This window comes from Salvelinus alpinus, chromosome 4, assembly GCF_045679555.1.
Source record: "Salvelinus alpinus chromosome 4, SLU_Salpinus.1, whole genome shotgun sequence".
NCBI lineage: Eukaryota > Metazoa > Chordata > Actinopteri > Salmoniformes > Salmonidae > Salvelinus > Salvelinus alpinus.
The window spans coordinates 41,057,473-41,083,684 of record NC_092089.1 but is presented as its reverse complement, the minus strand read 5'-3'; the positions used below and the strand labels follow the sequence as shown (position 1 = coordinate 41,083,684).

The window sequence follows — 26,212 nt, the reverse complement described above, 5'->3', positions numbered from 1 at the left end:
GTTACAGCCCTCTGCCTTCGCCTGAATCCTGAATCCTCCTATCTTCAGGCGTCTAACTGAGCCAGGTGCTAGGCTTCACCTGTAATGGGTTGTGGAGGGGTTACAAAGAATATAACATCTTCTCTCAATTAAAGGTAGAGGAAGAGCTCGCTGGCATATTGCCTTTAAGGATCTCTCCTGTCTGTGTCTATTCTCATGGGTACATATGCTATGCTTCGCTGCTTGCCCTCCTCTCCTCTCTCTTCTCTTAGTCTCAGTCATCTCTCAAATGAGCTGCTGGCTGTTAGCAACTTCACACAATACCTCATTAAAGCCTAGCTGAACTCGAGTAACGTATTTTGGTTTTATTGAGCTGCCTGTTTTACTGTGATACGAACATACTTCATATTCGCCAAACCTATAGATAAACAAGAAAGCTGGCAATAAATTCTCTGCTATTTCCATCAGGGACTCATCTTACAGTGCACGGCTTGTATTACCAACCACCTGGTCATTAAGCAGTTTTGCTTGTATATATACAGTAGTACTGTAAAAACCCCATTGGCAACTTCCCCAGAAAGGTATTTTAGCTCTTGTTTTCTAGTGAGGGAGGAAAGGGACTTAGTTGTATTCTGCGTCTTAACAATATACTGCCATTTAAAGACAGAAACCAGCTCTAATGTCTCACCCAACCAGAGAAAGCCTTAGGAGGTTAAATAAAATAGGGACTAAGAGAAAAGAGCAATGTGAGGGAGAAAGAAAAGAGAAAGCTGGGTAGTTTTGATGCATGTCAGACCAGCCTCGTGTTCCTCTACAGGGTCAGGAAGGCAGTATAAAGCATTTGAAGGCAGAAATAAACCCTGATTGTTTCATGGGTCTCTACTTCATTCACCCAAGAGGGGCTCTCAGTCATTCTCATGAAGTATGACCTCTAGGGACTATTAAATCTCTTCTCTCTGTGTTAGATTGTGAAACCACAGAGGTGAATGAATTACCCAATGGCATGGCAGCTCTAAGGCATTAACGTCACCTGTCTTTTTCTCTCACACTTTGAAATCCAAGCTGGAAACTCGTGACCTTCTTGTGTGATATTGATATGCCCTCGATGGAATCGAAAAGGGTCTTTCAGACACGTCACTCGCAGACTTCTGTATCTAGATCAAGGCGTCTTCCATGATTGTAGCATACATTCAAACTTAGCTAATACTGTAAGTCATGCGGTCTCACCACTTGAAAAAGTCCCATGATGCAGAGATTCATTGTGATTATTCCATAAAGCTTGCACTTGTGGTGCTGTCCATCATAGTAGTAGCAGAGATTGTCAAGGCTTGCCAGTTGTCATGTGAGTCTGATGATTACACCAATGAGGAGCGTAGTGTTCAGGAGTCAGAGGGTACGACTGGTAACTGCATGCAAACTGTGTTAGCTAGCTGAGCTAAAGCCTAGGATTTAAGATGGAGGAGCTAATGCGATTCTTCAGGTCTCAGGCAAGGTTTCTCATCACCAGTGGTGTAGTGTAGGATAAACATAGTTTATGCACCTTTTTTTATTTTGAGCAAGTGTTTACCCATTTATTGCGAGAAAATTCTTTGGTTACTGGTGTTACTTTATTCACCAGTAACGGCGGTCAGCGTTTACTTTTTGGGGGGGGCTGAACAAAGCTAGATCAGCTTTAATATTGAGGATCGATTTATGGTTCTATGAATTGAATTGTTTGCATCATTTCTAATCCCCACGTTTTTTTGTTTTACACTACCACCTCCCCTGATTGGAGTAAACTAACGGACTACTAGGGCCGGGACGATATCAGTATCGCAATATTTTTTCCATGGCAAAAATGTAAACACAAAGCAGACCTAACTCCTGCTGTGTAAAATGTTGTGTGTTATAGCTGAAAAGAAATCAATGTGACTCTGGATGACAGCATAATGGGGTGGCAGGTAGCCTAGTGGTTAGACAGTTGGACTGGTGACAGAAAGGTTGCTAGATCAAATCCCTGAGCTGACAAGGTAAAAATCTGTTGTTCTGCCCCTGAACAAGGCAGTTAACCCACTGTTCCTTGGCCGTCATTGAAAATAAGAATTTGTTCTTAACTGACTTGCCTCGTAAAATAAAAAAAAATAATGGTGTCTGTTTCTAACATTAGGGCTGTTTTGTTTTCTTACCACGATACTTACGAGTATAGCGATACTGGTATCATCCCGGCCCTACAACTTACAGCTATTTTCACTCATATGTACAGTACATGTAGTCAAATAATTATGCATATATTCCAAATTTCCCATTGGCTGATCAGGGTTTTTCAGATCCCCTAACAATACAGTTTGCAGTTCTAGCTGAACCCTGATATAAAAGAGAGCTACCTACCTTTTTTTTTTACCACTACATCATGTCAGCTTGGGTTATCCAACCACATCCATTCCATAGTCTGGTGAGAGGTGGTGAGTCTGTAGTGCTGGTCCCCAGAGCCAGACAGAGGCAGCAGCCAGAGGGACCGGGCGGTCCCATCTACTGTGGCTCTCGGTAAGTCTACTGTGGGTCTCTATGGGTGTACTGTGGGTCTGCTGTGGCTCTCAGTGGGTCTACTGTGGGTATGTTGTGACTCTCTATGGGTCTACTGTAGGTCTCTATGAGTCTACTGTGGCTCTGTTGTGGGTCTCTATGGGTCTACTGTGGCTCTCTATGGGTCTACTGTGGGTCTACTGTGGGTCTACTGTGGGTCTCTATGGGTCTACTGTGGGTCTACTGTGACTCTCTATGGGTCTACTGTGGGTCTGTATGGGTCTATTGTGGGTCTCTGTGGGTCTAATGTGGCTCTACTGTGGATCTCTATGGGTCTACTGTATCTCTCTGTGAGTCTACTGTTACCTTTATGGGTCTACTGTGGGTCTACTGTGGGTCTACTGTGATCTTTATGGGTCTACTGTGGGTCTGCTGTGGCTCTCTATGGGTCTACTGTGGGTCTACTGTGGCTCTCTATGGGTCTACTGTGGGTCTGATGTGGGTCTCTGTGGGTCTCTATATGTGTACTGTGGGTCTGTTGTGACTCTCTATGTGTCTACTGTGGCTCTGCTGTGGGTCTCTATGGGTCTACTGTGGCTCTATGGGTCTACTGTGGGTCTACTGTGGGTCTACTGTGGTTCTCTATGGGTCTACTGTGGCTCTCTATGGGTCTACTGTGGCTCTCTATGGGTCTACTGTGGGTCTACTGTGGCTCTTTATGGGTCTACTCTGGGTCTCTATGGGTCTATTGTGGGTCTCTGTGGATCTACTGTGGCTCTCTATGGGTCTACTGTGGGTCTCTGTGGGTCTACTGTGGGTCTACTGTGGCTCTCTATGGGTCTTCTGTGGGTCTACTGTGGGTCTACTGTGATCTCTATGGGTCTTCTGTGGGTCTACTGTGGGTCTACTGTGGCTCTCTATGGGTCTTCTGTGGGTCTACTGTGGCTCTACTGTGGATCTCTATGGGTCTACTGTATCTCTCTGTGAGTCTACTGTTACCTTTATGGGTCTACTGTGGGTCTACTGTGGGTCTACTGTGATCTTTATGGGTCTACTGTGGGTCTGCTGTGGCTCTCTATGGGTCTACTGTGGGTCTACTGTGGCTCTCTATGGGTCTACTGTGGGTCTGATGTGGGTCTCTGTGGGTCTCTATATGTGTACTGTGGGTCTGTTGTGACTCTCTATGTGTCTACTGTGGCTCTGCTGTGGGTCTCTATGGGTCTACTGTGGCTCTATGGGTCTACTGTGGGTCTACTGTGGGTCTACTGTGGTTCTCTATGGGTCTACTGTGGCTCTCTATGGGTCTACTGTGGCTCTCTATGGGTCTACTGTGGGTCTACTGTGGCTCTTTATGGGTCTACTCTGGGTCTCTATGGGTCTATTGTGGGTCTCTGTGGATCTACTGTGGCTCTCTATGGGTCTACTGTGGGTCTCTGTGGGTCTACTGTGGGTCTACTGTGGCTCTCTATGGGTCTTCTGTGGGTCTACTGTGGGTCTACTGTGATCTCTATGGGTCTTCTGTGGGTCTACTGTGGGTCTACTGTGGCTCTCTATGGGTCTATTGTGGGTCTGATGTGGGTCTCAGAGGGTCTTCTATGGGTCTCTGTGGGTCTCTATAGGTGTACTGTGGGTCTGTTGTTGGTCTCTGTGGGTCTACTGTGGCTCTATGGGTCTACTGTGGGTCTACTGTGGGTCTTCTGTAGTTTTTTATGGGTCTACTGTGGCTCTATATGGGTCTACTGTGGGTCTACTGTGGGTCTACTGTGATCTCTATGGGTCTACTGTGGGTCTACTGTGGCTCTCTATGGGTCTACTGTGGGCTGATGTGGGTCTCAGATGGTCTTCTGTGGGTCTCTGTGGGTCTCTATAGGTGTACTGTGGGTCTGTTGTGACTCTCTATGGGTCTACTGTAGGTCTACTGTGGCTCTCTATGGGTCTACAGTAGTTCTCTATCTGTCTCAGTGTGTCTGCTGTGGGTCTCTGTAGCTCTCTATGGGTCTACTGCGGGTCTGCTGTGGCTATCTGTGGGTCTACTGTGATCTTTATGGGTCTACTGTGGGTCTGCTGTGGCTCTCTATGGGTCTACTGTGGGTCTACTGTGGGTCTGATGTGGGTCTCAGAGGGTTTTCTGTGGGTATCTATAGGTGTACTGTGGGTCTGTTGTGACTCTCTATGGGTCTACTGTGGGTCTCTATGGGTCTACTGTGGCTCTGTTGTTGGTCTCTGTGGGTCTACTGTGGCTCTACAGGTCTACTGTGGGTCTACTGTGGGTCTACTGTAGGTCTCTATGGGTCTACTGTGGCTCTATATGGGTCTACTGTGGGTCTACTGTGGCTCTCTGTGGGTCTACTGTGGTTTTCTATCGGTCTTAGTGTGTCTGCTGTGGGTCTCTGTGGGTCTAATGTGGGTCTCTATGGGTCTACTGTTGGTCTCTATGGGTCTACTGTGGCTCTGTGGTGGGTCTCTATGGGCCTACTGGGGCTCTCTATGTGTCTAATGTGGGTCTCCATGGGTATACTGTGGATCTCAGTGGGTCTACTGTGGCTCTGCTGTGGGTCTCTATGGGTCTACTGTGGCTCTCTTTGGGTCTACTGTGGGTCTGCAGTGGCTCTCTATGGGTCTACTGTGGCTCTCTATGGGTCTACTGTGGGTCTGATGTGGGTCTCAGAGGGTCTTCTGTGGGTCTCTGTGGGTCTCTATAGGTGTACTGTAGGTCTGTTGTTACTCTCTATGGGTCTACTGTGGGTCTCTATGGGTCTACTGTGGCTCTGTTGTTGGTCTCTGTGGGTCTACTGTGGCTCTATGGGTCTACTGTGGGTCTACTGTGGGTCTACTGTAGTTCTCTATGGGTCTACTTTGGCTCTATATGGGTCTACTGTGGGTCTACTGTGGCTCTCTGTGGGTCTACTGTGGGTCTACTGTGATCTCTATGGGTCCACTGTGGCTCTCTATGGGTCTACTGTGGGTCTGATGTGGGTCTCAGAGGGTCTTCTGTGGGTCTCTGTGGGTCTCTATAGGTGTACTGTGGGTCTGGTGTTACTCTCTATGGGTCTACTGTGGGTCTCTATGGGTCTACTGTGGCTCTGTTGTTGGTCTCTGTGGGTCTACTGTGGCTCTATGGGTCTATTGTGGGTCTACTGTGGGTCTACTGTGGGTCTACTGTAGTTCTCTATGGGTCTACTGTGGCTCTATATGGGTCTACTGTGGGTCTACTGTGGCTCTCTGTGGGTCTACTGTGGGTCTACTGTGATCTCTATGGGTCTACTGTGGCTCTCTATGGGTCTTCTGTGGGTCTACTGTGGCTGTCTATGGGTCTACAGTGGTTCTCTATCGGTCTCAGTGTGTCTGCTGTGGGTCTCTGGCTCTCTATGGGTCTACGGTGGGTCTCTATGGGTCTACTGTGGCTCTGCGGTGTGTCTCTATGGGTCTATTGTTGGTCTCTATGGGTCTACCGTGGCTCTGCGGTGGGTCTCTATGGGTCTACTGTGGCTCGCTGTGTCTAATGTGGGTCTCTATGGGTATACTGTGGATCTCAGTGTGTCTACTGTGGCTCTGCTGTGCGTCTCTATGGGTCTACTGTGGCTCTATGTGTCTACTGTGGGTCTGTTGTTGGTTTCTATGGGTCTACTGTGGCTCTCTATGGGTCTGCTGTGGCTCTCTATGGGTCTACTGTGGGTCTCTATGGGTCTATTGTGGGTCTCTGTGGGTCTACTGTGGCTCTCTATGGGTCTACTGTGGGTCTACTGTGATCTTTATGGGTCTACTGTCGGTCTGCTGTGGCTCTCTATGGGTCTACTGTGGGTATACTGTGGCTCTCTATGGGTCTACTGTGGCTCTCTATGGGTCTACTGTGGGTCTCTATGGGTCTAATGTGGGTCTCTATGGGACAATTGTGGCTCTCTATGGGTCTACTGTGGGTCTACTGTGGTTCTCAATGGGTCTACTAAGGGTCTACTGTGATCTCTATGGGTCTCTGTGGGTCTCTATGGGTCTACTGTGGCTCTGTGGTGGGTTTCTATGGCTCTACTGTGGCTCTCTATGGGTCTACTGTGGGTTGCTATGGGTCTATGGGTCTGCTGTGGCTCTCTATGGGTCTACTGTGGCTCTCTATGGGTCTACTGTGGCACTCTATGGGTCTACTGTGGGTCTCTATGGGTCTACTGTGGGTTTACTGTGGCTCTCTATGGGTCTACTGTGGCTCTCTATGGGTCTACTGTGGCACTCTATGGGTCTACTGTGGGTCTCTATGGGTCTTCTGTGGGTTTACTGTGGCTGTCTATGGGTCTACTGTGGCTCTCTATGCGTCTACTGTGGGTCTACTGTGTCTTTCTATGGGTCTACTGTGGCTCTCTATTGGTCTCCTACGGGTCTACTGTGGGTCTCTATGGCTAGTGAGTGATGGATGATGCTGTGGGAGAACAGTGGTGCATTACAGTTGTCCAGCAGGACTAGCAGACAAGAGGAAAGAGAGAGAAAAAAACCTGTGTGGAAGAGCCTGACAGGAAATCTGGACATCTGTAGGACAGAGATAGGGTCACACCTCTGGCCTTTATCAAAGAGGAAAGCAGATTTCACATCTGATGGAAGGCCGTGGCAGCAGCCTCAGGCCGCAGGGGTGCTGAGTTTGTTGTGAGGTAATGTAGCTATCCACACACAGCCTGCTGCTGCTACAGAGACCTGTTAACAGACACATACACCTATGATTAGACACTCCAACCAAAGTTGTACTTCATGCTTTATCGGTGTTAGATGATCACACTAGGTCTAAATGTCCGTCCCTTTTTCCTAATTTATATTGTCTTCAAAGAAAGAAAAATAAGTGGTACGTCAATCACGGAATACGTTGAACTGATTTCAGGTTCTCAGTGCGTTGTATCAACCATAGAAATAGAATGTTCTTTCAATAAAGTAATTTATCCCAGAAGAACTCAGGGACTGAAGTCCAAACAAAGTAATGGCCTAGGGTTGGAGTATTGTATAGTGTGTGAAGGGAGAGAAGAGAGAGAGAGGGAGAGGTCACATAGAGAGAGAGGGAGAGGCAGAGGGCCCAGAGAGATAGAGGGAGAGAGGCGAGGGAGAGGGCCCAGAGAGAGAGGGGGAGAGGGCCCAGAGAGAGAGAGGGAGAGAGACCAGAGAGAGAGAGAGAGAGAAACCATTGAGCGAGAGCCCAGACAGAAATAGAAAGTGAGCTGCCCAAAGCTGCAACCCCAGCTTGTCAGTACCCTGTTTGGTTGTGTTCTGTTCTGCCCAGGGTTGGGCAAGGTTCTCCTCTCTGACTGATGGAGCTGCCAGCGCTCAGCCTCATCCTTCACTTCTCTCACTTCTTCCCCTGATCAATCAGACTATTAAACTCCAATTACACCAGCCAGCCCCGCCACACAACCAGGTGAGCGACAAGCACATTCAGCCAGCCCAGCCCAGACACGCACGGCCCAACCAGCCAACACTCCCAAATTAACCCAAATGAATAGTGACACTGAGACAGAAATGTCTGCAATCGAGGGCTAAATGACATGTCTGTGTCGAAGCTATTGAGTAGCAGGTGTCTTAAAAGTAGTAATTACACAAAGCGGGATGTGAAAAAGGCCCACGGCTGGGCCAGAGTAGGCCCCAGTGTGGTGGTTAGCTGGGGTCTGTCTCTAGGTGTTGATAATTGATTCAGGCTAATAATAAGCTGCAGATTTGAAGGCCTGTCTGTTCTAGATGCGTGTTGCTGAGGCTGGAGCCTCCTGCTCTATGCTCATAATGCTCATTATAAAGGTCTATTGTAAGGCCTGGTTTCAGTGACTGCTGATCTTTTTACTTTAGCCCTCAGTTGGTAGTGATACAAAGATATTTAGGGCAGTGTACGTATTGAGGGCAACCCCTAAAACAGACAGAAAACCTGGTATGTTTCTACAACAGGAGGCAGGTGAATTGATATAATTATTGGTCACATCCTGGGAACACTACATTTGTTATTGTTGTTCCTTATATATCAGAAGGAAAGAGACAATGTTTTTGTATATTGTAGGCTATATTGTCTGTAATATTTGCTCCGGTGTGATGTGTTTCTGAGTGGAGAGACAGGAAGCCACATCAGGGAAGCAGCTGGCAGTGGAAATGTTGTCACATGTGAAGCAAAGTGCAGAGACAAATCCTGTGTCATGTTCTTATCAATAATGTGTGTGTTCACATTAAGATATTAAGACATTGTTTTAGTTTCAATCTACATTTCTATCATGAATTTTGTCAGAAATATGTGTATTATATACTGCAACCAAGTGATTGAGGCTAGCTGCTACAGTATTCTTTATCGTCTGTAGTATTGTGTGTGTTTTCTGAGAAGAGTAGACTTTTGGTTGTGAACAGAGAGTCTTACCTAGAGAGTGGAGACAAAAAGGAAAATGACAAGATACTGTCCTAATTTGCAGCTGGGAGAGAGGTGGTGTCTGTCAGACCCAGGAGGGGTTTTATAGTGTCATTTAGAACAAGGTGAGAAATGAGGTCCTGCCGTCCATGCTCCAAAAAAGGCACCAGAAATTATTCAAGCCATCACTCAGACATTTATCTCCTCCCGGTTCCCACCCTCTCCCGTCAATATGTTTATTGTTAGCTACCCCCTAAACTTGAACAAGTGGTGGCGCGGATTTTTCTGCTCCGAAATTATATTTTTCTTCTTGTCATTGCTTCATTAATCAAGAGAAGGCATTCTGAAAAATGTTTTGTTTTGGAGGCTGCAATCTATTTTTTGTGTGTGTGTGTGTTGTTGTTAATCTGCGCCCGTGGCAGGTTTCCCCTTCGAAACGCAGCGCTAAGCAGCGGTATCGCAGGCCTATTGTTGTAGCCTCTGTCATAGCAAGGAGAGCCTGATGCAGGCCTGGGCTTGCCTGATAAGGAAAGAGGATTCAACATGGCTGGAAAGGAGAATCAGTGGGACTTGAGAGTGGAGTACGGATGGGGCAGACGCGCACACTGACGTCCGCGCGCATGCGGGTGTGCGCCCACACACATGTACTCGCGTGCACACAAACGCATACACACACTCACACGTAAGCATGCACACACATGCAAGCACACAAATCATCATCATCATCACACTGGCACATGCCCAGGCAATTATTTACAGTACAACATCCAATTACATATGCAAGAAGACACCCCATGAGATAGTAGTTGCAGTACACCACCTCTCTGCTACTGCTTACTGGCAACACACTGGCTGCCACAGCACCAAACAGCACACTAAGAAGTAACCAAAAAACAACAATGTATTTGATTTCTTGTATTTTGTATATAAAGTCGACCTATCCTTTCTGTCTGAAAGTAATACCCTCTTGGATGTGGTTGGTAAAACCAGACAATTATCTGCACTAACCGGATTTGAATTTCTATGTTGGACACACAAATAATTTTGGCACAAAGAATGTGGCTCCATCTAATGAAATAATGGCCCCAAATTTTAGGCTGGGAACCAATTTGTGATTGCATGCATCAATTATTTCTTGGGCTTAAACCAATATTAAGACTGGGGTCTCTTCAGATGGGTAAAATGGTAATTATCTGGCGGTCTCTCTGACATTCACTGCGCCCCACATTTCTATCAACACTACTATTGACCAGCACACACATTAAAGAGTTCACGTTATACCGCATTCTTTTGATAAAGAAAACACATATTCCTCTGAATTCATCCCTCTCTCAGTCTAAACCATCAGCTCGATGACAAAGATCTGACAACAACGCCGCTTGGTTGGCATACTTGTGAGTCGAATGGAGACTAGGGTTATGACCTGTGTCAGAGGGGTGTGTCCAGGCCCCGGGGCCATTGTTTGGTGTCTTTCTAAGCTCCTTTCTATGGCTCCTCTCTCTGTGCTCTGCTGGGATCCATCCTGTGGCCATGCCGCCATGCCGTGGTGTATTAGCTGTGAAGGGCTCAGTGCTGCTCAGTGCTACTGGGGTTGGGGCTGTTGGGGCTGAGCTCCACTGTTTGAGATAATGCATGGTTGACTTGATCTACAAGTGAACCTGACATTCTCCTGTCCTTACATCACCACAAACAGATATGGCTGGTCCCCAGATAAGGAAGGCAGAATTCACTGACTTGCTTTGTGCCTTGCAGCCCTGCTGTGATGGCTACATAGTTTACTCAATCTCACTATACATACAGGGAATGGATCTGTACACTAAATGTTACAGTGAGAACGGACGCTTTTTATGTTGAGTTGGGGCTTCAAATAGATATGCCAATTGAGAGAGAGAGAGAGAGAGAGAGAACATACACTGAGTGTACAAAACATTAGGAACAGCTCTTTCCATGGCATAAACTGACCAGGTGAATCCAGGTGAAAGCTATGATCCCTTATTGATGTCACTTGTTAAATCCACTTCAATCAGTGTAGATGAAGGGGAGGAGACAGGTTAAAGAAGGATTTTTAGCCTTGAGACAATTGAGACATGGATTGTGTGTGTTCAATTCAGAATGTGAATGGACAAGACAGAAGATTTAAGTGCCTTTGAACGGGGTATGGTAGTAGGTGCCAGGTTCACCGGTTTGAGTGTGTCAAGAACTGCAATGCTGCTGGGTTTTTCATGCTCAACAGTTTCCCGTGTGTATCAAGAATGATCCACCACCCAAATGACATCCAGCCACCTTGACACAACTGTTTCAAGCACTGGAGTCAACATGGGCCAACATCCCTGTGGAACGCTTTCGACACCTTGTAGTGTCCATGCCCCGACGAATTGAGGCTGTTCTGAGGGCAATAGGGAGTGCAACTCAATGTTAGGACGGTGTTCTTAATGTTTTGTGCAGTCTGTGTATAACATGCAGTACAGACGTGTAGAATGCTTGTGGTCCTCAATAAACATAAACATAACAATAAACATAATCCTCAATAAACATAATTCGACACCTGATATAAACATGAACATTCAGGACCATTTGATTCATTCGGCAAGATATATTGCATACTGTAAAAGAAGGAAATGTGTGAAATATTAACTTGATCTAAATCGTTTGAAGCGAGGTACACTGTGTCTACAACACATCATAACCCAACAAGTACCCAATCTAGCGGAAACATTCATTAACATTCCTAAACCTTTGAGAAAAGTCATAGTGTGCAACTTAGAAAAGTCAATGTGAGCGTCTAAGTCAAACGAAAGAGTATATATCCATTAACATACACAACAGACCTCCATTGCAGTTGGGGGAAAACAGAAAAGTGAAAAGAAGTTGAGTGGTGCCAGCTGCTTTGCCATCTGTCTCTGTCATGGCAGTACTTGTGATATGTTGAAACAACTTCCCTGAGAAGTGCTCCAGATAATCCCTGATTGTTTCCATTTGCAAACTCCTGATAGTGTTCTACATTACAGTGGGGACTAAAGTTATTTATGGTGCTGGTTAAACTTTTAGAGGACTGACCATTCCCTTCAGCAGTCAACACACACACACACACACACACACACACACACACACACACACACACACACACACACACACACACACACACACACACACACACACACACACACACACACACACACACACACACACACACACACACACACACACACACACACACACACACACACACACACACACACACACACACACACACACACACACACACACACACACACACACATACTCTGTCTCGTCTATAATCACCTAAAACATATGTTACAGTACTTCATCATCCTTATCATAATGTTATCAGTATTGTGAAGAACTTTCAGTCCTAGACAACTATGTTGCTCATCCCACTAGAATGCATCATTACGTGCAGGCCCCATGGTCTGCTGGTCTACAGTAGGTACATGTATGCAACCCTGGAGACCGGGGTTCAATCCCCGTCTTCCCACTTTGTCTCCTCTTAATCTGTCTTCCCCGCCGTTTCTAATCTGTCTGAATAAAGCAAAAATGCATAAGTAATTTATCTTTAAGAAAGCATCATAACATGTAGGCTGATTGATGTTTTCAGGACCCTTTGATGCCATGCCATTGATGACATCCATTATTTATAGCATGCTGCCACCACAGCACATCTCCCCACACGTAAACCAGGCCACTCTAAGACCCACTCTGAAATTGCACCTTATTCCCTATATAGTGCACTACATGGGCCCTGGTGAAAAGTAGTGCACTATATAAGGAATGCATAGGGTGCCATTTAGGACATAGACTAAGTCTCTACGTGGGGTTAGGCTGGGCTGCTGTGTTCTCTTTCCTTTTGGTTGCGCTGGTGGAGGGGTCGAGGAACACAGTGGAGGCTTTGCTTGCTTCACCTCCTCCAGCGAGGGCGAGTCCCTGCTGCCGGCCTCTGATAAGTCCGCCCTGTCCCGGCCTCCAGCCCCAATCCAGCCCCCCAGTACTCCAGCCCCCCAGCCTTGCTAGCCTGGCTTGGGGCCCACCAAAGCCCAAAGACAAAACCCTGTCAAATGACTCCAGATGGATGAACAGCAGAAAATGAAAGTATTCCGTGAAGAATGCTGATTTGGTCGGTGGTCACATGGGTCTTCTATCAGCGGAGGCTTTGAGATAAAGAACCCAGATAAGACCAGAGGAGAGGAGGCCTGGACAGTGTCGGCTTCACAGGCCTGGTGGTCCAGCACATAGCAGTGTGTGTGGGTGTTTGTATGTATGTGTGTGTGCGAATGTGTGTTTGTGTGTGTGTGTTTATGAGGCTGTCAAAACAGGAATATTACACCACAGGGTCGTCAGGAAACTAATTGGGTAACAAAGACCATTTCCCGTCCTGGAACCCCATCTTTTAACAGTCCGTGTGCTGAGACTGTGATAAGGGAGTTCACGTCTAATACATTTAGTGGGGGCAAGTTCACCAACTTTATCTTATTTACTTACCTCAGTGTAAATATGGCCGGTCTTTAAAGGGGATTTATTAAGACCCCCATTTCTCTAAAGTGCACGCGAGAATCAAACTGTTTCTGTGTCATAGGTATACGATCAAATAAGTATGCAAATATCAGTAGGTAAAGATTTTTCTGCAGTTCAGGGATGGCCAAGAGGGTTGCGCAAAATAGCTTCCTTAAATATAATGCCACGTAGATGCTTTTTTTTATTGCATCGTGATTTCTGACTTCACAGAGAAGAAATAAGAGTTCAAAGGAACGTATTAAAATCCAAGGCTGTACCTTAAAGGGGCATTGAGGTTTATCAGGGTTTTATTCAAGCATCATTTTGCCTTGAATGTGATTGTTTGTCTTCACTGACTTATGACTGCTCCTAGGTCTGTGTTTATGTGTGGAGGGATAGCTTGTGACCTTAATGGCTGATAGACTTTGTCTCTTCATGTCTTCTTTGAAGAAAGGCCCCTCCGTGTGTTTATTCCTGTGTGTTTAAAGTGGAGCTGTCCGGAGTACGAGCCACCTGGCTGGTTCAGTGACCCTGGGGGAACAGTAATGTACCATACAGGTGAACACATCGCTGGCTGTCGCTTCTCTATTCTGTGCTCACATAGTTTCTCATGGCTCCAGGAGCCGAGCCTTAAGTTACATGTAAAGATCAAACAAGTCCACAATTTAATTCAAATAGCGAGAACTGAGGCGTTCAATGTTATTTCTCTGACCGAAGCCAAACAGTAGGAAGACGTGTATGTACAGGATGTGTACCTCCTAGTCATTATTAAGTAGTGAAGCATGCATTACAAATTCTACTTTCTCTTTCTTTCTTCCCTACTTCAAAAAATGATACATAGGCTACACATTATATTCTGTATCTGCAACTTGCAGTTCATGGATTAACATGAATTTGAATGAAATGTCCACTTCAGCCAAACAACTGGTTGGCGAACAGGGACAATAGACCAGAACATGTCAAAGGCCCGTAGTTTGTCTGTTGCATTAAGGAGGAGATGATTATAATATATTGCATTGCTGATGTGGTTTAGTTATTTTTATACTTTTTAAATTGTCATTTAAAAATATTGTTTATCAAACCTCGCATATCTACTTCCTCACATAACTCCTCCCATTCAGAGAGAGAGAGAGAGAGAGAGAGAGAGAGAGAGAGAGAGAGAGAGAGAGAGAGAGAGAGAGAGAGAGAGAGAGAGAGAGAGAGAGAGAGAGAGAGAGGACTTGTCTGGAGGGCAGGTAGATCTTACACTACACTGGATGAGTTTGGAGTTGGAGCAGCTCTTACTGCCTGGAGGTTTGGGAGAATGGAGGATGCTTGGAACTCATTGCTTTCCCTCATTCACTCCTTTTTTCTGACTCTGTCTTTCTCTGCCTCCCTGTCTTACTCCATATGTGGCTTTAGGTATGTAGTATTGTAATGATCAATCAACATACACTCAATGTGGTGTAAAGACTCAAGGTCACTTATTGTCCATATGTGGTTACAATCAGGAACAGATAGATACATTCAAATAGGTAAGAACAGATAGGATGTCACTTAAATGATCAAATACTCTATGTATATTTCCCATGGCTGCCATGATCTAGGCACAGCAATGGTTAGCTGCCATTATAGCAACAACAACTAAAGGCAGAGTGATTGGTGTCCTTTTAAAGATTACAGGAACAGCAGTGACTCTCAATTTAATCGATTTAAAACGAAAAGTCAATTTAACAAAGTTGAAAAGAGAAAGATGTGTGTGTGGGGGGGGGGGTAGAAAATAAAAAAGCATTCTTTTGCACTCAAGCAGTAAACTAACTGCAGCACAGAGCGAGCGCAGGGAGAGAGAAGATTTCTGCCGAATTATCTCCCACCTCACATTTGCTCTTAGGCAAGCAGTTTAAAAGCCAAGCGATTGAGCCAGTGATCCAATTTGAAATGCAGAAATGATTAGAGCAGCTTGCCTCATTTCATATCGAAATGCTCTGATTTATGACAGGGCAGCAGCCAAGATCTATCTCTACAGGGAATTAGTGTCGAATTTTGCATATTTCTGTTATTTAGTCTCCCAATAGCAGATGCTACTGTAGGGAGAGAGAGAGAAACAGAAAGCTACATGAAGGTACTGTATATTTTATTTGGGCAGATGTAACTATACTACCGTTAAAAGATGGAGAGAATGGCTTGATATGAGACCTGAGAAATGGATGCATTGGAAGCATTTCCCAGTTCATGTGGGATGTTGACAGATAATCGTCTTTTTTTAGGGTTAAATTAAAGGAAAATATACATAAATATCCATATTCTGAATATAAGCTTTCTATACATGCATAGAAACTTGGAGATGGATTGAAAGAGAAAGGGTCTTGGCCATTTATTCGACAGAAAGACCCTGGCAAGTCATCCGTCCTTGAGGCTAAAGAAATATTAATACGGGAATGAGATAACGAGGGCTAGAGGAAAATCTCCTCTAATGAAATTTCCAGTTGACCACATGCAATTTGTTTCATCGTGGTGAACAACTAATTGCAATGGACGTTATCAAGGTGTGTGCTGTAGTATGCTGTAAACAGGTGCAAATCCTTTATCCCTATATACCTCCACCGTAGTAACATATAATATAGAAACTTGACATAACACATCCATAAGCTTTTCTGCCCTTCTTTTTTCATATAAAGGGCTAACTCGAGTCTTATATGGACATGACACATCAATACTATTAGTGTCATGTTGTTAAAATATGAACGCTGGGTCAAGCGCTGTGTGTGGGAGTGAAACACACAGAGAGATGAACTGAGGAAAGGAACCTGCTGCTTCTTTTACTATTTACAATGTTTTTCACTGAAGAATAAAAAACTATATTTATACTGGACTTAAGGACTAGTTTTATTTAAGAAACGGAATAAATATTATTGAAATATAAAAAACGGAAATGTGTATTTTCAAAGTAAAATGCTATAAATAAATATTTGCATTTGTATTATGATTAAGAACACATTTAGTCTTTCATACTCTACGTGTTTTTAATATCCATGGCTACTGGATATACAGTGGACCTTTGAAGCAAAACAACAAGTAGAATATACTGTAAAGATGCTCAGACTAAAACTGGGTTTGATTTCTCTGCAGTTGGGGATCAGGACAGATACAGTACTACATTTGTGACCTTGGTAGAAAAAAAACGAAGGGAAAAAAGATGAGGAAAGAATCATTCCCACCAAGGATTGATATCGATTTCCCCTGGCCTGACCGTGAAGCGGGTTAAGAGTTGCCCAGTGGTGGTGAAATGGTCAGTGGTGATATCATTAGCTTGTTTACACAGGAAACCAGTGAGTTAGGAGGAAGCTGAGTGTCACGAGCCACTTTCTTCCTCACCTCCTTCAGCTGATCTGAGGATCATGGTATCAAGGAGGGATTAGTAGCGACTTGGGATTTGTGTGATTGGTTAATTTATTGCGGTGATGGCAGGTCTTTCATCTATGGCAACATTTAATCAGCCCAGCCACAGAGGCTATTACAGGTTAGCTCCTTTCTGGAGTCAGTCCGGCACTGCCATCAACTCCATCACAATTCCCCTGAAAATTCCAAATTATCTGGAACAGGCTTTAGCTTCTCAGTAATAAAAATTAGAACAGATTCCTGATAGAAGCTTTTCCTCACACAGTGCCAATTATAAATAGCTAGGGCTCTGCCTTTGGAAGGAAGGAGGAAAAATCCAACTATGAGAGATGTGCAATGGAACTTATCGCTCAGCCCCTGCTCTTCGCTCTGATCCAAATCCGTGTGGCTGAAAATTTATATTAGATTTTATCACAGAGGCCTAAGTCTAGAAAAATCAATGAAGGTTATCTTTTATGTTGCAGCAACTTGTGGAAATATTGATTTTCATTTTATAGCGACTTTGGAGCATCAGTTTGTAATCACTTCCTAGCTGACTACACTGTTTTGGTCACTGTATCTTTTACACGTTGGTTGAATGGTAACAGAGCTGAGAAAAAACCCTGGGAGAGTATTGAAACCACTGGAGTGAGGGAACAGGGTGGATAAACCACAACACACCATGAGGAGGAAGGGTGGATGCTTTTCAACACATATCCATGACATTACTTTATAAAGTGACACATTTTGTCTCATTTATTTTCCATCTAATTTACTGTAGCTACTTCAAATGTCCCTATTTTACTTTATTGAAGAAAAAACATTTAGGGACAGAGTTAATTGTCATACATTTTCAAATTTGAACATGACCATTGTTTAATTCTGATTGAATTAATACATCCACCTATTTACATTTCTGTGAATGGTGGTGAACACTCTCTTAATCACTGTCAATAAAATGCAGAGTCCTCTGATCCGTAGACACTGTAGAATAGCTAGTCTTAATATTAGTCTGAATGAAACCATATTGTATGTGGCTTTGGATTATAAAGCCGGTGGTGTTGATGTTGTAATATCCAATAGGGGTCAGTATTATTTGCTGTTCTGAATACATTTATTCATGAGGAAGTGGAACAGGACAGAGTCACTGTTGTACGTCACATTCCTTAGTTGTGATTGGTAGTTAGAGAAAGGGGAATGTTTTTATTTGGTATACATCCCTCTCACTCCAGAGAAATCAACATGTTCTGCTTGTCACTCTGACTTTGTCTGAAGCTTTGACTACATATGTCCTGTATTTACTGTATAGGAAGAGGGCGTTCATTTAAGGCTAAAATGCTCCTCCCCTTGGTGACATCATTGTGTGTTATACCGAGAATACACCTTCTCTGCATTCCTTTGTCTGAAATACTTCAGAGCCCCAACATAGTCATTATATAGAGTTGTACATTTATATGAATAGCTCATTTAAATTTCAGCAAAATGAAAAATACAGCTATATGATAAATTGACCATTATTTTGATCAATGTATTCAGTTAACTTATTAATTTACAATTGGTTACATTTAGTTTTATTAATAAGTTATGTTATGATGATTTTGACAATGAATCGTTATATTAAGAAAACACATTGAAACAAAAATACATGTCAATAATGTAAATCATTCAAATTCAAATACAATTTGAAAGGAAATATTTCTAATGTTGAAAACTATTCCCATATATTATTATTACTCTCTCCCTGGTGAGAGGCAGAGTAATACAGTGAATTCCCAGAAGGCCTTAGAGAAAAGACGGACAGGAAGAGGGGAAGAAGAAGCCTCACACAGCTAAATAAGAGAGATGGCCCCCAGTCTGGAGATCTGACAAAGGGTTAATCCGATTCTCATTTTAGATAGTCGTCGTAGCAACAATCAGATCCGTCTCCTTTGCTCCTTTTGACAGGGTTGTAAGATTTACAGGTTCGCTGAAGATATACGACTTTATTGTCAGGCTAATTTGAGATGTGAAATAGAGGACGGCTTAAATGACAGAGGTCTCTCTCTGTTCCTCTGCCAGGGCGGGATAAGATACCTAAATATTAAGGAATGAGAAAATCAACAGACACAATGTGCTGTTCACTAGGTGTTTGATCCGTCTGACTGGCACAAGTCCACCATTGCTTCGAGCTGCTATGTAAGAACTAGAGTTGAGGTTTTCTTTTCATTTTATACGTATTGTTTCATTTGTGTGTGACAGACAGACTGAGATCAGAGCCCATATGCTGTCTGCACTTTTGTTATTGAATGTTGCCTACAGTATTTATGTTTTCTCAGAGAAGAGAGAGAGCCCTCTAATCCTCAGTCACTACTAACGAAATATTTCTGTGTGTGTGCGTGTCTAAACACTCCTTCACCTGCATGCGTAATAAATCAATCTTTTGTGTGTATCTGTGCCAATTCAGACCTTTAAGGTGTGAAAGTGGCCTTTGCATTTATCCTTGAAGGGTTGTTGCTGCCTTTCCGAAGAAATATCTGAAACACATAGTGAGACAACTAGTGCTTTTCTGTTGCATTAGGCAGATGGATGGTGGCTCATGGCAGCCTGTTTCAAATGGAGAAATAAATGAAGTGTCGAGAAGAGATTGCACCCCAGACCATTTTCTCTTAGCTAAACTATTTCTGTAACACCCTAATGAAGGAGGGCCTGGGGGTTAAAAAAGTAATGGCCTTGAAATACTGACATTTTGCCTGCTAGCAATAGGCTACTGTAACGGCTGCCCAAGAAAGATGCTTCTACCCTCTCCATGAGCACTGAAGATGTACTCTTGGCTTTCATTACCCTTTGTAGAAAAAAAAAGAAAAAAGCCATTTAAAAAATAAAATAGAATAGAAAATCATATGAAAATAAATAGAAAGGCCTTACAATCTGACGACCCCTCTCCATGTCTGGTTGTGAATACATTTAGCTGGGGCCACAGTATCTATCTCCCTGTTTTCCTTCCATAGAAATAACTTAAAGCACCAACGCTTGACCCAAGCCCAGAAGAAAAATGATGTTACACATTCAGAATAATTTGCCGGCATATTATAAGACGTAGCCTCAATCGCCCTTTGAAATAGATACTGATTCTTTAAATTCTTCCATGGCTGTTTCAGGAAATAGTGAGATCCCAGCGATAGCGCAGCACAATGTGCCTAAAGTTCACTCCTGAACACTCGCCTCCTTCACTCTAAAAGTCATCGGCATTCTGGGCATCCGATATCTTCTTAATCTGGGAGATCTGATACTGTATCATTGGGATCATAGGGATCAGGCGTTAGCAGCACTGTATGCCCCCCCCCCCCCTCCCTCTCTCCCACCAATCCAGCCACTCTCCTACCCCAACTGCCCCCACCACCTTGATCCCATTCCTCTGCCCCCCCCCCTCCCCCCCCAACCATCTCAATTCCCAAATCTTCTCATTGCAGGGAGAAGAAGAGGGCCTACTAGCTTATAGAATGACCCTGTTTATGGCTTGCAGAGAAGAAGAGGAAGCATAACTTGTTGGCTATTATTAATTATTGTTTGTTTAATCACCAAAATAGGTAAATGATTAGTGTTTGTTATCTGTCCCTGTCCAGAAGATGAAGAGCTGTGTACCGGTGGTGCTCAGCGCGGGCCCCAGGTGGCTGCTGGATGTGACTTGGCAAGGAGCAGAAGACAACAAAAATAACTGTGTGGTGTACAGCAAAGGTAAGCTCAATCTCCAGACTGCTGTATACAGTCTGTTATTTACATTTACATTTAAGTCATTTAGCAGACGCTCTTATCCAGAGCGACTTACAAATTGGTGCATTCACCTTATGATATCCAGTGGAACAACCACTTTACAATAGTGCATCTAACTCTTTTAAGGGGGGGGGGGGTTAGAAGGATTACTTTATCCTATCCTAGGTATTCCTTAAAGAGGTGGGGTTTCAGGTGTCTCCGGAAGGTGGTGATTGACTCCGCTGACCTGGCGTCGTGAGGGAGTTTGTTATCTCCCTAGCAACACCACAGCAGCCAAACACACAGTCTGACAGACAATTCCCCACTTAAGTTCTGCTGTCTGTCTGTCTCTCGCTGTCTATCACTCTAAATATTTTTTTTTACATCCCTCTGAAGTCATTTAGTGTATCAACTCAAAAGTTTTGATTAGGAGTGGGAGACACAAACGAGACACAAAGTCAGTGGTTTTCGATTTCACGAGGTAAATATATTCCTTCGCTTTTTGTACACAGTCTGAGTGAATTCCTCTCTGTTCACAAATTACAATTCCCCAAAATTATTATGTAGACGATAATCTGAAATTTGCTAATGGCATATCTCTCTTTTTATGTAATTTGGGGTTACTGGGTGTGACCGTAGAGGTTGTGAGTCTCGAATCACACTGAAATAAACATTTGGGATTTATTTGCTGTCTGATACAGCTAGAATGCCCTTATTAGGCAAGCTCAAAATGGCTGCCCATCCATAGTTCATGATTGGGCTTAAGGTTACTGATTGTAAAATGCTAATATGGCACACTGACACTGACAGTACAGTCTTCAGACTTCACTCTTTATGAAAGCACTGTGCTGCTGACTGGCTGCTGCAGCCCATAATTGGGTCTTGACGGGTGTATCCAGAGACACACAGGCACATAAATAAGTAAATAAAGATGTTTGAATTCAAAAGGGATGCAAGAAGTGGTTTCTATTTATCCTGTTTTCAAAATGATTACCCTGTGACTAGACTCACGAAGGAGCTGAAATGGAGTTTCTTCCCCTCAAAGTGAATCAGAGCGGGAACTGGGATTTGCAGCCCGGATTTTCTTTCGGGTCTCCCAATTCTCATCTACTAATCACTAGACTGCACTGGGGAGTTATCCTCTTAACCGGCGACTTAACTTTGTGCTCTTTATCACCAAATCATTAAAGTTTATGATAAGCTGTTAAAGGAGATTATGCACTTCTTTAAAAATCTCCTAATCTTTTTGCCAGGAGACTGAATATATGAAACAAAAAAGGGAGTAATAACAGGATTTGGTCTCGTTTTGTTAAGTCTGTCATTTCCCCTCCCCGTCTTCATAGTCATTATAGAAGACATCCAAGATGTAGTTGCAGTACTGTCATCATCTCACACAAACGGACGTTATGGATCTGTGATCACCTCTGTAGCATTGTCCTTCATATCCCCTTGTTCATAACATCTAGTTGACCCTTATTCAATTAGAAAAGGAAGTGATCTGAAAGTCGGACCAAAAAGAGGAGTCCCCCAGTGAGAGCCGTTTGTGTTGTATTAGTATAGAGCCGCTAAACCTTTCTCCACAATCACACGCCTGCCAAGCCATAATAAACGATACAGAGGGATAAAATGCAGAAAAATATAATTAATTTCAATTTGGAAATAATTGTATAATATTTGTCACCTTACTGTGTGTAGTCATTTTGAGACAATAATTGCAGCTCTAAATCTGTAGGCCGAGACAGAATCAGCATCCATCCAGTTTTTCTATTTCTATGGCCCCAGACAGAATCTGTCTAGTTATTCTATGTATGTGGCCCCAGACAGAATCTGTCTAGTTATTCTATGTATGTGGCCCCAGACAGAATCTGTCTAGTTATTCTATGTATGTGGCCCCAGACAGAATCTGCCTAGTTATTCTATGTATGTGGCCCCAGACAGAATCTGTCTAGTTATTCTATGTATGTGGCCCCAGACAGAATCTGCCTAGTTATTCTATGTATGTGGCCCCAGAGAGAATCTGTCTAGTTATTCTATGTATGTGGCCCCAGACAGAATCTGTCTAGTTATTCTATGTATGTGGCCCCAGACAGAATCTGTCTAGTTATTCTATGTATGTGGCCCCAGAGAGAATCTGTCTAGTTATTCTATGTATGTGGCCCCAGACAGAATCTGCCTAGTTATTCTATGTATGTGGCCCCAGACAGAATCTGCCTAGTTATTCTATGTATGTGGCCCCAGACAGAATCTGTCTAGTTATTCTATGTATGTGGCCCCAGACAGAATCGATCTAGTTATTGTACAGAATCTATTTAGTTATTGTATCGCTATGGCCCCAGAGAGAATATCTGTAGTCATTGTACAAAATCTATTTACTTATTGTATTTCTATGGCCCCAGAGATAATCATTCTAGTTATTGTATTTCTATGGCCCCATGCAGACACCAGACAGTACAGAATGACTCAGTGATGACTCCCTCTCTGCATGAAACAGACACACAAAGCCAAAGCCAGTGTTTACATCTGTTTGTCTGTTTTGCGCTAAGAAAGGCAGTTGACTTATGGTAATCAGTGAACATCTCAATATACTGCATGTTCATTGGTTCTCGCTGAATATGGCTACTTGGCTCGTGTTCCAATCATCTTGGCTTTCTTGAGGAGTGCCTCTTAACTAGAGTTGGCACTATGTTTCACCCTCCCATATCGTAGTTTATTGTTGATGATCTGAAAGTAAAATGTATTGTCAGTGTGCTATGGCTACCACTGAATGTTCACGATCTTCAACCATTGACATTCTATGGGACAGAGAAAAAGAGAGAAATGATTCCCAATGGACTGATGCAGTCCAACAGTGTGTAATGTATAATACATGCTAGTTCACCGTGAACAAGAACTATGTGAGTTTGGTGGAATCCCCATTGGGCTGCCCCGGGCATCCAGCAGAAAACACACTACCACGGTTACCACATATCTAATATTAGACATGTCATTTTGTTTTATTCTGTCCTGTGTCCTGGTTCTACTGAATGTCCATTTTTTAATGATTTGCCACTCACTGTCTCTATCATTTTGTGTTGTTGATATTGACAAACAACACACTGTATAATGAGACATTTCTAAACTAACATTTCTACTGAGAGTTTACCCTATCAACTACGACTATATACTGTAGGTTATTATGTCTATGTTTCATATGGCCATAGTTTGTGTTAAATATATATTACTTTAAAATAAAATATCTCTACCAATTCCCCCTTGAATACGTGATTATATAAACAGTGGAATAAACATATCTGTTTTTACCAGGCTGTCTTTCTATCAGTAGCACCGGAAACAGTAAGCATACAGTGCTGTTTGTTTTACATTAGACTCCCATGCAGGCAGCCAGTATACTGTAGTGCCTCAGCACAGAGCACAGCAGCCAGCCATTACTAAAACTCTCAACTTGACTGCTGCACCAACTCATTATCGAGAAATCCACCTGGAACCTCCACAATGCTCCGCGTCACACATGGACAGTTGCTTTGAACCACTGACGTTTTCTAGAAACAGGCAGCGAGTCTGTGGAGTAATTACATGTTACAGTAACGCAGAGGGAGGGAGGGAATTGGGGGAGAATTGGTAGAGAGTTAGGGAGAGAGTGAGAAACCGACAGGGACAGCGAAAGAGAGAGAGCAAGTCAGAGAGGGAGGATATCAGTGGAGAATTGGTACATTTGATTAACAATATGGAAGTGTTTATTAATTTAGAAAGAAATGCATATTATTTAATTGCATCATTTTTGGGGCGTTTTCATTATTCCACTATTGAATCAAAAGAGTGGCGTTCAGTAATTAAAACAAAAAGAAACAGAAAGAAGAAATGGGACAATAAATATAAATATAATTTCAGGGTCACTCCTATCCACAATGTCATGAAATACACTACCGCCATCATAAAACACTGCTCTGATTTTTTTTTTAAATGTAATCTTATTTTTTGCCTTTTACAGAGAGTATAACTAAAGATAATGTCGGCCTCCAAGACTGGACATTGAATCCACCAATCATTCTGCATGTTTTACAGTTCGTCAGATTTCTTGGTACCTACTGTCCACACATTACATGGAATGTATATCATCATTACCAGTATGACAGTAAAGTCAGTATGGATGTATTCAACTCAGTGCTCTCCTATTGTGCTCGACCATTGTCACCTGATATCTGAGCCCTTAGAAAGTCACCCGCTCTCTGTCTTGATATTATGTCCTATTATTCTAAGGTCACCTGAGTTTTTCTAACGTAAGCCTCTTAAGCGGACCACATTCAGATACAGCATGTCCAATATGTCTCTGGAGAAAGTCGGCCATTGTTGGAGCGGAAATTGACCAATGTACTAGGGCGTTTTACATAAGCCCATACGGTGTAGAATTAGACTGTAACTCACTGCTGTGTCTTTCTGTTATTTCATGTTCACTAAGTCCTCGCCATCAGATCCCTTTTCTCACACGTCCGTTGTTCACACGCTCTTAGCCAGAGACCTCGGAGGTATATGGTGAAGTTGCGGGACATGGCTAGATCTTTTTAGAATAATTTCTCATCAACTGAAATCTTAACTGTCTTTCCACAGTACTTTTGAAATTGGATCTGAATTTTTTATATTCTGTCCAAAACAAAATAGGGAGAATTCAGAATAAGAACATGCTTGGTTTAGAAAGGGGGAAATATATTGTAAAAACTGTTTGGGACTGCGGGAGAGGAGAGAGAGTACTGTAACAGTTCAGATTGAATTGTTAATTTCAACCCTCCCCTTTAAAACGACTGCGGCAAATAGGAGGTGCTGAGGTTATTATCTGTTATCTGGGAACATTGGGAAATAGTGTGACTGAATAATAACTAAACAACTGACACAATGTCAAAATGTCATTATCAGTGTATTAAAACAAAATTGTGCCCTAAAGGAGGCCCCACCACAGCTCAGAGCAGCAGCGTAATTATGTTTAATTAAAATACAACAGAGATCAACAGAATCGTTTTCATTAGGAAATTATTAATGATTCCGCGGCAACAATAATTGATTGCACTGAGCCAGGCGATAACTGCACGGTCAGGCTGGAGTGAACGGAGTGCTCAGGCTGTACCGTAGCTGTAGTGTAATATTAAGTGACTATGTCACTGTGGCAGGCAGGGGTAGAGTATTGTACTGTAAGACTGAACTGGAGGCTGGTGATGGTAGAGAGGGGGGTGCTAAGGACAGCAGACTTCATTATATAGAATGTGAGAAGACTTAGCATCCTACACATCATGCGTAAGCACACAGACCGGAGTGCACACACACACACACACACACACACACACACACACACACACACACACACACACACACACACACACACACACACACACACACACACACACACACACACACACACACACACACACACACACACACACACACACAACACACACCACACCACACCACACACGTTTGTTCTTGCTTCATTCAGCAGAGACAGTGAAAGACGTCAGCCCAGACTCTTCCTCCGAATGCCTTTTATATGCATTGTTCCCTCACTGTTGGTGGAGGCAGACAGGCGGGCGGCTGGCCTCCCCCTGCAACACCACACACACATACACCAGACACCAGGCTCTGTCTGTCACAGCCCCCACTCTCTGAACATCCACCACAAACAAACCACAATACACAGACGAGACAAGACATCACCCAAATTAGGATGTTTCCACAAACACTCATAAACCTAAGCCTAATTGTGACACACACAGAAAAGACTCAGAAAAAAACAACAAGTGA

The 26,212-nt window shown here is 43.5% G+C and overlaps 1 protein-coding gene across 2 annotated transcripts in view; it reads left to right on the top strand.

Annotated features, from left to right (window-relative positions):
* Positions 1-26,212, top strand: part of LOC139573659 (zinc finger protein ZFPM2-like) — a 139,885-nt gene that overhangs the window by 74,750 nt on the left and 38,923 nt on the right. For both annotated transcript variants that reach the window (XM_071397358.1, XM_071397357.1), the window contains one exon: positions 20,299-20,410. In XM_071397358.1, the coding sequence (XP_071253459.1) occupies positions 20,299-20,410 (112 nt within the window). The remainder of the gene's footprint in view (positions 1-20,298; positions 20,411-26,212) is intronic.